The sequence below is a fragment of the Harpia harpyja genome, chromosome 3, assembly GCF_026419915.1.
Source record: "Harpia harpyja isolate bHarHar1 chromosome 3, bHarHar1 primary haplotype, whole genome shotgun sequence".
Classification (NCBI taxonomy): domain Eukaryota; kingdom Metazoa; phylum Chordata; class Aves; order Accipitriformes; family Accipitridae; genus Harpia; species Harpia harpyja.
Genome location: NC_068942.1, coordinates 73,265,336 through 73,278,186, shown reverse-complemented (window position 1 = coordinate 73,278,186; position 12,851 = coordinate 73,265,336). Strand labels below are relative to the sequence as shown.

General features: G+C 39.9%; 1 protein-coding gene across 4 annotated transcripts in view; it reads left to right on the top strand.

Moving 5' to 3' along the window:
- The window catches only part of AKT1 (AKT serine/threonine kinase 1), a 76,184-nt gene that overhangs the window by 40,455 nt on the left and 22,878 nt on the right, over positions 1-12,851 (top strand). For all 4 annotated transcript variants that reach the window (XM_052783352.1, XM_052783350.1, XM_052783351.1 and 1 more), the window contains 5 exons: positions 6,052-6,163; positions 8,959-9,106; positions 10,212-10,343; positions 10,510-10,575; positions 12,250-12,318. In XM_052783352.1, coding sequence (XP_052639312.1) covers positions 6,052-6,163; positions 8,959-9,106; positions 10,212-10,343; positions 10,510-10,575; positions 12,250-12,318 — 527 coding nt within the window. The remainder of the gene's footprint in view (positions 1-6,051; positions 6,164-8,958; positions 9,107-10,211; positions 10,344-10,509; positions 10,576-12,249; positions 12,319-12,851) is intronic.

Sequence of the window (12,851 nt, the reverse complement as noted above, 5' to 3'; positions counted from 1 at the left end):
GGGTTTGGAAATAATAACATCTCCTAACCTCTGCATTCTGTCCTATGCAAACGTTTCCGACTTTGCTCAGGTGCTGCAGCACAGGATGTGATAGAAGACTCTGAAGATCATTTCCTTTTCTTGCTCATGTTTTTAACCTTTCGCTGTATACTTCCAGCTTTTATTTTCTCCTGTTCTTAATCTTTCCTGTCTCATGATCTGCCTATGTCTCGTTCCACCACTTAAAAATAGATCATTGTGGCACCTGTTATTAACAACGATCTGTTCCGTGTTCCTGGTGACTAGTGGAAGCGAAGCTCTGCAGAGAGAAGGGTAGGGGCTTTCTCTCTTCATTATAGAGTAGCTTGAAATACATGGGGTTCATCTTTATAGTTAACCTTTAAGCAGGCAGATTTATTCTGGAACATCCTGGGCCTGAAGAGGGCTGGGCAGTGCTAGGAATTAATGCAAATGTTCATTTTTTTCTGCTGGTAGCAACATATACCTGTTCTGACTGATGATGGGAATAAATAATGGACATGCTGTTGCCTGGTGCCTCTGTGCAGGATGCCAAGAGTGCTTTGGCGTTTTTTGTCTTGTTTTAGAGAGCGAATTGTCGTAGTGTTTTCATTTTGGTAATGACACGGTACTTCCCTCTTTAGACTGGTATCTCCTTATGGATCAAGAAGGTAAAGAAAAGCAGCAGAGCGCCATTTATTCATAAATTAATTCAGTACTTGGTCTGTAGCCAGAGGCTTTTAACAAATGCACTTTTTGCAGGACACTTCTATTCTGTTGCTGCTGTTACTTATGATAATTATTTACTGCAGCTCAGTGCTAAGGAGTAAAAAAAGATGTGTCCATTGCCTTCTCTTTGTCCAAGTTGCCTTCAGAATGGGTTAACTTGAATCGGTTTTCACAACAGGAATATGGTGCTTTTTTTGGCAGATTGAGCCCATCAGTCTTGGCATTTATAGATAAACAAGTTGGTTACCATGGTATCTGAGCATTGTTGAAAGAGACAAGACACATGCCTATAGAGTAAGGTGTAGCCCCCGTAAGAGGGATTGCAGGGAGGGTGGTGGGTGGAAGGATGTTCCTAGCAGTGGCTCTTGCCTGGTGAACCAGTGACAGGTTGGGAAGGCCTTGATGACTGGGGGAGTGGGCCTCACTGCCAGAAATCATTATTGTGGTTTTGGGCTCACAGAAGCAGCTGTTGCCCCACCAGGATTTAATTTCTTATGTAGGCATTGGCATGCAGTGCTGCCAGCACCTGATGTGCGGTTCCCTTCTGGGTACCCTCCACACTTGTATCATTTGGATGTGTTTTGCACCACAAGTTTTGCCTTTGAACCTGCTTGCCTGGTACTTTCATTTGGGTTAACTTGTTGAGTTAGCATGAGTGAACTTGAGCTGCCTTTGGAGGAAGGCTCAGGCCAGAACACAGCCTTGCACTGCAGAGGCAGCCTGTAGAAGCCTCCTGCCAGTGAAAGGTGGGGGGAATTTAGCTTAAAAGTTTTGTTAAAATTCTTTTTTTTTTTTTTCCAAGACACCATGATAGTCCTCCTGACTTTTTTGTTAATTAGTGAACTAGATTTTTTTTTTTTTTTTTTTAATGAGATGGCAGGCTGTCTGTGTCAGTCTGTTCTTTGGAAGTGGTCCCATGTTTCTGATTAAAATCTTTACCCTCTTCTGCTGTAAAATAATGTAGGCTTTTTTATCTTTGCAAGTAAAAGATTTTTTTCTCATGAATAGGGGACTCTTCTTACTTGTAGTATAAAATTCATATTAAGTGATTTTGTCAACCCATGAGAGGTAGGAAATACTCAATTCAGGAGAAAACAGTGAAAGAAGGTAGCATCTAATGATGATCTGTCTTTTCCCTTAACAGGTATGAAGAAAGTATTAGCAATAAATAGAGCATGCTTTCCATGTGCTTGACAGTCTCTTCTTTCTCCTATACCCGCCTTTTCCTTTCAGTCTGTGAGGGTTTTGATAATACATCTTCAAAAACTTGTTTCTAGGGCCCCCCATGGGTAGGTAGAGAGGCTCACCTTTAAAGTACCTTTTTCTCCACCTAATCTTCCATTTAAAATAGCCATATATCTATGTTTGTAATTTAATGATATGTTTAAGGAGTTTATTCTCCCTGGAAGTAACCTATTGGTGATTTATTTAAAAAAAACAAACAAACAACCCCAAACTTCTGAAGGATGGTGCCTGAGCATTTAACTGTGGTTTTTGTCATATTTGTGTTCATGTTCTGTACCTCACCACTAGTAAGGCAAAAGGAATAAAAAAGCCTGTAACTAAATAGTTCTGTTCCAGAGACCCTGCAGATAAATAACCCATAGAGCCTGTGTTGTAAATCTGTGAGATAAGTAGCCTTCATGCCGATTGTAATCTTGGATTATCATGTATGTCTCCCTATTAGGTTATAAGCCTTTAAAACCATATAGCTGAGAAGAGCAGTATATTGTGAAAAACCACATGGAGAGAGGCTATTCTGTTAGAAAGAAGGGATTATTTCTCCGACTGTCAAAAAGAAGGGTGGACTGTGGTGGTTTTGTTGTGCAGCTGAAAACATAATTGCTCAACAATATGAGTGCTCCTTTTGGGACAGGACTGCGTGTCTGCAGTCAAGCATTTATCAGAGGGCATGAGATGGCTAGATTAGTGAACAGACTTTTTTGTCTGCTGTTACTAGGGGCCACCTTAGTCCAGGTCTGTAACTCAGGGCTCCCAGCTCCTTGCCTTTGCCATGCTGAGCTGTTTGGGGGCTAATTTATCCAGTGGTGCTAGCAGAAAAGGAGCACTTCAACATAATATTCCTGTTGGCCTATCCAAAGTTTTATTTATTCATCATTCTTCTTGCCCGATTTACTTATTTTTTTTCTTCCCATCTGCTTCCTTAAAGAAACCAAAGCAGGAATGGGAAGGATTCTTCCTTGACGTTATTGTTTTAAGAGTGATGTCATTATATAGGGAGCAGAATCTGACACTTTCATCGAAAGTAATCTGCCTTTTACCTTAAGTGCTGGGGAAGCAAATATTGTGACATTTTAGAAAGTCACTGGGATAATACTAAGTGTCTTTCAAATACAAAATGGTAATTTACATTTGAATGCCTTAGTGTCTATTCCCGTTAGGAACAATTTCTCTGTCCTACTTACTTTAAAAGACCAAAGGCCAGGAAAGAATCGAGGCTCTTTAGAGCAATTTAAATCATTTTTAACAGGCTGCTGTTTATAGTATTTAATTTGTTGCAAATGGCAAATACTTATGTTGGCCTGTTTGACAGGAAAAACTGTCTTCGAAGTGGGGAAGTGGGTAAGCGACCCTTGGCCCGTATTTCAAATGTGAATGTTCCTATAGCAGAATCCCCAACATGCCATGAATCAGACCTGATCTGTATCTGTGCTGTGCTGTGCTGTAGTGGCGCATGTTGCGGTACCCGATTACAGAAGGCAAGTTTGGTGCTTCTCTAGCTTGCCAACTATGGTGAAGAGCACAGAGCTAGTTTTAAAAGTAAGAAAAAAACCCTACTGCTTCATTGTTTTGTTGATAAAATCCATGGAATTGTTGTATATGGGGAGAACTAAGTGGTAGCTTCAAACTTTCTGAAACCTATGTGGTACAGCACTTTGGTAAAGCAATTTAAAAATAAAGCCTTTTGTATTTCTTGATATGTGCTGTTATGATTGAGCAGGGTAATTAGACAGCATATTGTTCACTAAACAAAACACTTCTATGTGACATACTTGAATTATAGTGGTTATTAACTGACAAATCTCTATTATTCATCTTGCTGTATGCCTTAAAGATTGCTGGATCAGCAAGCTTAACAAATATCAATGGACAGTGCTGATTTAGGGGAAAAGTGGTGATGTTTAATTGGTCCCCTTCTATGACAGAAAATGCCTTGTGTGGTTTATTATGCTGAAATTAAATGGTTAAACTTTAGAGTTCATGGCTAGTTTAAATATCTGTGCTGCTACTTCAGAATACTTAATCTGAGGCACTAAATGTGAATCTAAAGTCAGTTTATTTCTTCATAATGTTGTACTTCTGGGTAAGTACAGGAGAACAGCTCTGGATTAGCATGAGGTTAGAAATAGTCTGATTTTCTTCTTTGAGTCTTCAGCCAAATTCAGTATCTATTAGGGCTGCATTGTGCAGGCTCATAAAGAACAACCCCAGCCTTAATCTAATCACGTTAAGCAGACAAAAATGGGAGACAGAACAAACAAACAACAACAACAAAGAAAAAGAGCAGCAGCTAAGGTAAGGTGAGCAATCTGGGAGCAGGAACGAGATATTTTGAGCTGAATTTATCAGAACAGGGCTTACTGGGATGCGCCGACTTGTGCAGTTGTGTTCAGCTTTCGTTGCCATTCTGTGAAAGAGGATGGAGGTAGCTGGAAGGCTAAATACGGCACTCTGCAAGCACGGCTGCGTCGCTGTGTGGAAGTTCTTTAATCTCGGTGAATGAAGGAGTGCCGTTTATCACACTAAAACCTTTTCATGACTCATTAATAAACTTTCTCTTATCTAATTGCAGTGCTTTAGTAGGATGCAGTATAGCCTCAGCGTGCTATTAAAGAAAAATTAGATTTTCTTGTCATGAAAAATGTAAAGTTACTCATTGAAAAGCTTATAATTCCAGTACCAAATGAGGCATGAAATATATTGCCAAAAATACAGCGCCCAAAACCACTGGCGGTAAATATTTTATCTTGGTGCTAATTAAGAGCTTGAATTTAAAACTGAGCATTCTAAATTATCACAATAATAAAATTAACCTAACGATACTAGTGTAGCCTTAGTAACGTGCACTGTTATTCTGGATGGATTCTGTCCTTGACTTGCACATTGCTGATGGTGGAGGATGTTCATAGCTCTAGCAGTAAGCAGAAATTTCTTCTTGTCTTCATGGTGCCTTTTTATTTACTTGGAAGTTGATTTAGAACCCGAAGACCAAATAATAGCAAGCTTGTTGTTTTATTAACTGCAAGGAAAAGAGTTTAATATAAGAAAAAAAACCCCAGTTATCTCTCTTCCCCTCCTCCAGCCCTGCTCACTTTGTTTCTTAATTTGACATTCCTTTAACAGGAGCTGTTTAATTAGCATTAGATTTTCTATTAATGTAAATCTGAAAAATGTGGTGTTTTGGCTTCTGTTGTTATTTAATTGATTTTTCTTTTGTTTTTCAGAGCCTCTCTTTTAGTATAGCTAGTGTACCCTTAATCAGGTGCATTTTCAGGCCTAAATTTGAAGAATAAATACTCATAACATCCTATGAAGCTTAAAATAGTAGGTGTGATTTAAAAAAAAATAATTAATGCTCAGCTTTTGAGAGAGCATTTTTATGAAGGAAGCAGTGTTTTTTGCATGTGGCTGTACTTCTGTAGCCTTTTTGGGTTGTGCTTAAATACTGGCAATGATGGAAGCTGTTAGCTGCCTGTCCGTACAGCATCCGACTCTGCGGCAGCTGTCCCAAAGGCGTTCTGAACAGGGTCTTTTCTGGGGGTGCCTCCGCAGTTTGATATTCCCTCTAGTGTTTGAGGATTGGAAATGCTGAGTCTAATCGTCAGGTCGCTGCAAAATGACCAAACATGCTCTCTAGCAACTCCTTGAAAGCCAAGGACAGGGTTTTACGTCGGGAAAGTCAAAGGGAGGGAATGTGGGGGTTTGGCTTCAGTTTCAGTGGATGTAATTGCTGCGTTATCAGCTGACTTTGTCTGTGTGCTCTGCTCTGGATGACCTTTGGAATGTAGGACCTGAGTCTGAACAGCTTCTGTGTTATCACATCACATTTCTACTTACCTCTATGGGCAGACCAAATGTGGAGCCGTTCTAAGCAGAATTTGATTTTGGTGCTGCTTAGATGACTATCTCCCAAGCTATTTATTGGTTTCATCAACACAGTAAATTGTCTCAAGTCTCCTAAAGAAGTATTTACAGAGATTTCTATGGCTGATTAATTGCAACAGTTTGCTAGATAAGAATAAAGACAAATGATTATTTAAACCTGCTTATGTACCATGACTCTTTCTTCCTTGATTGTGGTAGAGTGCCAGCTGATGAAGACAGAACGACCTAAACCAAACACATTTATCATTAGATGCCTCCAGTGGACCACAGTAATTGAAAGAACATTTCATGTGGAGACTCCAGAGGAGCGGTATGTTTCATTCATATTTAATACATAAACTACTTGCAAAAGCAGATGCAAGCGTTCAGCATTAATAGCGAGTCCTTTGCTCAAGCTCTTATTTATCGGATGATGTACGTCTAGACTGAAAAGCGACACATAATTTTTGAGCGCCTCAGTTTTAGTGCGTGTTCCAGTATAAAAGGTACCTTAAAGGGTGTTTCAGAGAGTGGATTTTGAGTAGTACTTATAAATGAAGTGTTGCTAGGTTGGGTATCCAAAACGGACAGGTGCAGGTGTGTACCAGCACACAGGTAGTTATTTCTGGAAACTTAAGGTTCATTTCTCACTGGAAATGTTGTGGTATGTGAAATGAAGGGTTTCTGACCTGGGAATTTCTGGAAGGGTGAGCACCAGTGAAACAAAGATTCAGGCAAAGTTGAGTTGTATCAGAATACTGACCCTTTAAAGTCTTTTTAGACACCTTGTTTTTAAAGGAAAAAAATTAGTTGTATCATTGCTGATTGCTAATGTTTTATGCAAATTAGATAATAAAAGTGATAGTTATCTACTGCAGGTGCAGATTTCTGTTTCAGCTGTTCGGAAACAAAGCTAAGAGCATGCATCCTGTGCTCTCATCATTGGAGAATTGATCTCTTACCTCCTGAGAGAACAGTTTTCCAGCACAGCTATTCTACAACTACAGAGTATTTAAATATTTACTTGCTCTTCAGGAACTGGACTTAAATTATTCCAGTACCATTGCCCTAGGGGAAGGGGTATTTTAAAACCCTTGTCCTCCCTAGATATGATACTGGCACATGTTTATTTTTAAGATCAGCAAATTCTACATAATAATCTTTGCTTTTTTCTTCCATAGCCTTTGCATGCCCTGATTTAAAGAAGGTTCCTGTTTATTAGTTTTGATTCTGTTACAATGATCAGAGGAAGGTGAAATCAAATTAAAAGCAAAGAAAAAGAAACTGGTCCTTGTTTCTTTTAGTAGCTTTGTGGTCAGTGACCCTAAAGGGAGTGAATAACAGTTTCCACTGGGGGGAAGATTCTGTTTCAGTCTTGTTTTGTTCCCTCCTAGCCAATTAAGTCAGCTTTGTGACACTTCAGGGCTTGGAGTGTTAGTCACCTTTGTTGTGTATGCTTGAGACATAAAAGCCGAGGGTGAGGTTCTGGTCTCCCAGAAATCAAAGATACTCATTTCAGGAGGGCCGAGATCTCAATCAAGTCAGTAACAAATCTTAAAAAAGATGTGAAGGTAGATATGCCTTTAGCTTTCTCTGTGCCTTTAAAACCAACATTTCTTTTTTGAGAGAGATGGAGAGATAAAAACACAGAAGAAAAAGTTCTTTTTGTAATCGTTCTGAATATGAAAAATGACTAGTAAATAAAGGAATGTGTTTATGATGGTAAATGAAGTAGTCTGTGCTGGGAGTATAGGGAGAATGTTCAGAACGTTTAGCATTACCTTGCTGCCCCAGACAGGGCTGGATAGTGCACGTTCAGACAAAATCCAAAATAAAAAATGCACAGGGTGGGAAAGACCTTATGTGTAATTGGTGCAGGTTTTATTAGAATCTTATGTTGGGTACTTTTTCCCATGGACTTTGCTTCCTCTGGGAAATGATCTGCCTCTTCCATCTGTCACAAACTGAAATTCACGTGTTCAGATACTTCCCCCCCCCCCCCTTAACAATTTCATAGAACCAGTGAAAAATTTGACATTGATTAGGATGGCATGGCTTCACTGCGGGTTGTACATAGAGTTGTTCAGCATTGGCTACTTCTGTTCCTGCCGTAGCAGTGAAGTATTTTACCTGGGGTGTCCTTGGGAGAAGAGTTTAGCCAGTGCCCAGAAAATACCAACTAAACCACTACATCCCATTCCCCACAGATACAAAAGATAGTAAAACATGGTAAATTCACATAGTCCACTGAACATGTCTTCAGCCCCTGTTTGTCTTAAAGCCTGTCCCAAAACCCCGTAAGCCCTTACAAGTTGTATGCTTTACGTTCAATAAATTTGCAGTGAAATGAAGGCCAAGAACTTTCACTTCACTAGTTTCCAAAGGTGTGAAATTTCCCAAAGGACACTGGAGTGGAAGTGGTCTCCATGGGAGTCGAAGGGGTCAGTATTAGAGCACCCATTGCTGAAACAGCTGTGGAAACTTGTATCGTAACCAAGACCTGTGCCCAAGATAAAATGTCACTGCTTTTGCTGACATTCTGCGAAAATATACACAGGAATTGCTGTACTTCTGTCATCCTCTTTACAACAGAGGAATAACCTAAGTATACTGGGCTTTAATACCTTCTAGAACACCTCTTGCCATTAAAATTCAGGATATGTGTGCGAAGAGGTGGCATAGTGCCCCCAGCAGTTGGATATATGTGTTTCAATGCACCATAAGAATGGAGAAGCTGTGTTTAATTGCTTTGTGCTGCATGGGAGCCTTTTGCTTTTTGGTTTTGGCAAGTCTGTTTTTGTTATGTAAATCTCTGTATTACCAGGTCATATCTTGAGCTGCTGACTGAATGCCTGTTAGAAATTCTGTTGTCTGAAAAGCCTTATACTGTATCCAGACTGGGAGGACTTCAGTTGTCTCTTGTTTCTAGTACGATTAATAAAGATGTATGTTAAAAGTGCTCTTAAAAATGCATTTTTATAGTGCTTGAAAATGCACATAATTCATTGTATGTTGCATTGATTCATCAAAGAACATTAGTTACTCTGTATTCTTTGGTGACTCTTGCCACGGCAGACAGTAATCCAAAGTCACAAGTAATGAATGTCTTTGCTTATATTTTGCCAGGGAAGAATGGACAAAAGCCATCCAAACAGTAGCAGACAGCCTCAAGAAACAAGAGGAAGAGATGATGGATTTTAGATCTGGCTCTCCCAGTGATAATTCAGGTGCTGAAGAAATGGAAGTTTCTATGACAAAGCCAAAACACAAAGTGGTAAGTCAGCGTAGCAGGAATAACAGTATTCTTTAGGTCTTCTCGAATGTAGACAAATAGCCATCAACACGCATCTGTTCCCATAACAGTTCACAGTTGGTTGTAGATGCAGCTTCTGGAGGAAACGATTGTCTGAGCTGAGCAGGTACCAGCTGAGCTCTGTGCTGAGCAAAGCCTGTCTGGGTCCACTGGAGTTCTGAGTTCAGATGTCCTTACTGGATAGCTTTCAAGGCCAACTCACTTCTGGGTTTGGTTTGCCTATTTTTTCTGTGGTACAGAGCCTGAAATCATAGCTCCTGCTGGACCGTGTGACTGTGTAAACTCTTTGCAGGCTGGTGCAAAGATATTCCAGTGGATTTGCAGGATCTAGGGTGGGTCCAGTGGATTTAATTGCTCCGGATTAAGGGTTTAGGCTAACTCCCAGACAGCTGCTGTGTGTCTGTCCATAGTGTTCCTAGACTTTGGGTTTTTGCGTCAGTCACAGCATTGTCTAAATGCACAGGGTCAGCTCAGCAACGACCTTCCATGAAAGGAGTATGTGCCAGAGGAGATCTTTGCCCTGTGGAGCCCCTTTAGGTATCTGTCTTCAGCCTCCCTTCACTTCTTTCTATCTCCTTGTGGTCTCTTGTTTGTGTTTCCATTTTCCAAAGCGTTCCCACCTGCTCTTGTAAGAAAGAATTGATAGAACCTTTTCCCATGCGAATGCTATGTGTGTGGATTGTACCAAGGCACTTCTTTGTGTCCTTATCTCACCACTGTCATCCCCACTTCCTTTCATAAGTTTCAGTTTTGGGAAAACCAATGAAGTTTAAAAAAAAAAAAAAGATAGCCATCTACTAGTGTCATCACCAAGTATGTGTGCCAGCCTTGTGTCATGTCAGTGGTTTTACACTCATGGGGCTGGCTACTTACGTGTCACTCTGAGTTGTAGCTGCCGTTAGGCTTCTGTGTCCTTGATTGAATTCTACTAAGCAAAAGGATTTAAAAAAACACATATGCAACATATGCAGTGTATTCTCACGTGAATGAGAAATTCTAGTCTGAGAATGATACACTTATTGTTAGTTCATGTAATTCAGTTCTTGTTTATCTGTATCGTTAACAGACCATGAATGAGTTCGAATACCTTAAACTACTGGGAAAAGGCACTTTTGGAAAGGTCATTTTAGTTAAAGAAAAAGCAACTGGACGGTATTATGCTATGAAAATTCTGAAGAAGGAAGTTATTGTAGCAAAGGTGGGTAGATGGGAAACTTGGGAATGTGGTTGACCCTTGATACAGCCTTTGGGAAAGTCATACCAAGGATTCTCTGAGTACTTGTAAAGAATTGCTCCATTGGTGTTTGAAATGGACCCCTGATCTGAGGAATCACTTTGCTGATTTCCTTCTGCTTGTGTTTCAGGATGAAGTAGCGCACACGCTGACAGAAAACCGTGTTTTACAGAACTCGCGGCATCCATTCTTAACAGTAAGCATTTCTCTCTCTGCTGAGTGTAACTTAACATCGTGACAACCAAGACTTTCCTTATTTTTTTATTATTTATATAATACATCAGAGATCTGTGTTTTCAGAGTGGCTGTGTATTTTTGTACCCTTCCATTTTTGGGAAGCACAAATTAAAATGCTTTTTTAAGTCTTCTGATTCTTGCAGAGCAGGTCCTCAGTGCCTCTTGAAGACAGTGTTTTAGGGTGTGGTTTGACTTTATGGCTCACCCATTTAATGGCTTGCTATCTCTGAGAGAAGTATCTGCTTTCGTTGTCCTCCAAATGCTTAGTCTCCTCTTTGTATCAGAGATCAGGGTGACCCTGATCTTGTGACAAAAAAGTTCAAGAAGATAGAGTGGGGGAAAAACCCTTTAATTTTGACTGCCTTTGTTGTTTTTTTAAGCTCCCAGAAGCAGCTTACTATGGAATCAGAGCACTGGTAGTGCCAGCCAAAGGGTAGTGGTGGGAGCATGTGGGATGGGACAGGGAAGAGCAAGACCATGTTTTATCTGCTGCTTTCCTTTTGGATTGGCTTAGCTGTAAAATCAAACCATAGTCTCAGTTTAGACCTCCAACACCAGCAGTCTCTCTGGGTTGAGTTTAGATACCAAAGTTCCACCTCAAGATTTTGTTTCTAGTATTTATTACAAGTCAGCTCTGAATTGTTTCCAACCGCTTAAGCCCTCTAAGAGACCTCTGTAGGATCCCGGTTGTTTCTTTCATCCAGGTACACAAGGGCTTAACTGGAATTTAGACCTTTTAAGCGTGGCCTCTGGAAGTAAATATTGGCTGTATTGGGTATAATCAGTAAATGTTTGTTGACATGTCTAAAACCCGATCCTCCCTTTCTCTGCAAAAATATGACTGGTTTAAAAATGCCACCCCTAGTAATGAAGACGATGATATCATATGCGGTATTTTCTTTTTAATGCTTTCATAAACCCAAATATCCAAAACAAGGGCTGTCTTGAGAAGTCAGCTAGGAGACTGGGTTATGACCAAAAAACTTAAGACTGTAGCAAACAAGTTGTTACTTTTGCCACAGGAATACATGTGACAGGACTGTACAAAGGCACCTTGTGACGCTCCATCACACCCTCCATCCGGTCTGTTTTTGTGAATTGCTCACAAATTGATGGCAGCATTGCTCAATCCTCTGGCAGGCTGTCAATGGGGAGCAGTTGGAAGCAGCAGGGCAGAGGCCAGGGTGCTGGTGTGTGTAAATATATGTGTTTCATGTAAGAGAGCTTATAGCCAGTGCAGTAAAACCTTGTGCTCTGGGGTTTGGTTGTGGCCTCTTGTCTGTGGGATGAAACTGCGGGAGCTTGTGGCCTGGGGAGGAAACTTCAGAGCTATTATTGGTACATTTTGTATCACTGTTAATGGGCCAGGACTTTGTTTCCCGGCATTATAGGTGTTACTGATAGCTTCTGCAGGGGATTGCTTAATGTTTAAATTTATTTAATGAAATAAGTTGGCAGTGGATCAGTCCTCAGCTGCAACAGGAAAGTGTAAGTATTATATAAGATCCAAGGACAAAACGTCCACTACAATAGAAAATTTCATGTGTGTCTATGTTTCTGAAATTCTATTTAAAATGCTTTTATAACTGTCAGTGTGATCTGTCTTCTAAGTCTTGGTTTAAATCTGTTTCAGGCTTTAAAGTATTCCTTTCAGACACATGATCGCTTGTGTTTTGTTATGGAGTATGCTAATGGAGGGGAGGTAAGGGAAATGTAATAATGTTTAATACTTTAGGATTTTCCTGTACTACTACTAATTCTGTTTGACATTATTTAGCTAAGGTCCATGTTTGCAATTCTAATTAATCCGAGTTGTCCCAGTTAAACAGCTGTTTGCAGGTTTAACTAATATTAAGAATTAAGACTCTTAATTTTCTTAACTCCATTTTTAGAGAATAGAGTTTTTGGGTGTAGGTTCATATTTTACATGACAGCAACATATTGTAATCTGACAGTTAGTAATTCAAGAAGGCAAGGTTGCTTTCTAGTTGCTCTTCAGACAACTTTTTAACACTTTTTAATGAATATTGTGAGCATGCATTACTTTGGAGGGAACTAGAAACAGCAAACTACTGTTAGTCAAGAATGGAAAGTTGGAATATTAACATGTCTCTAAATCATGCATTAAGCTGTAGTTTTAATATGCAATTGTAGTTCAATCAATGAGTTTTTATAATTTTCTGTACATACAAGAATGTGTAGCACACAAACTGGTTTTAAGTGTGCATCTGTGAG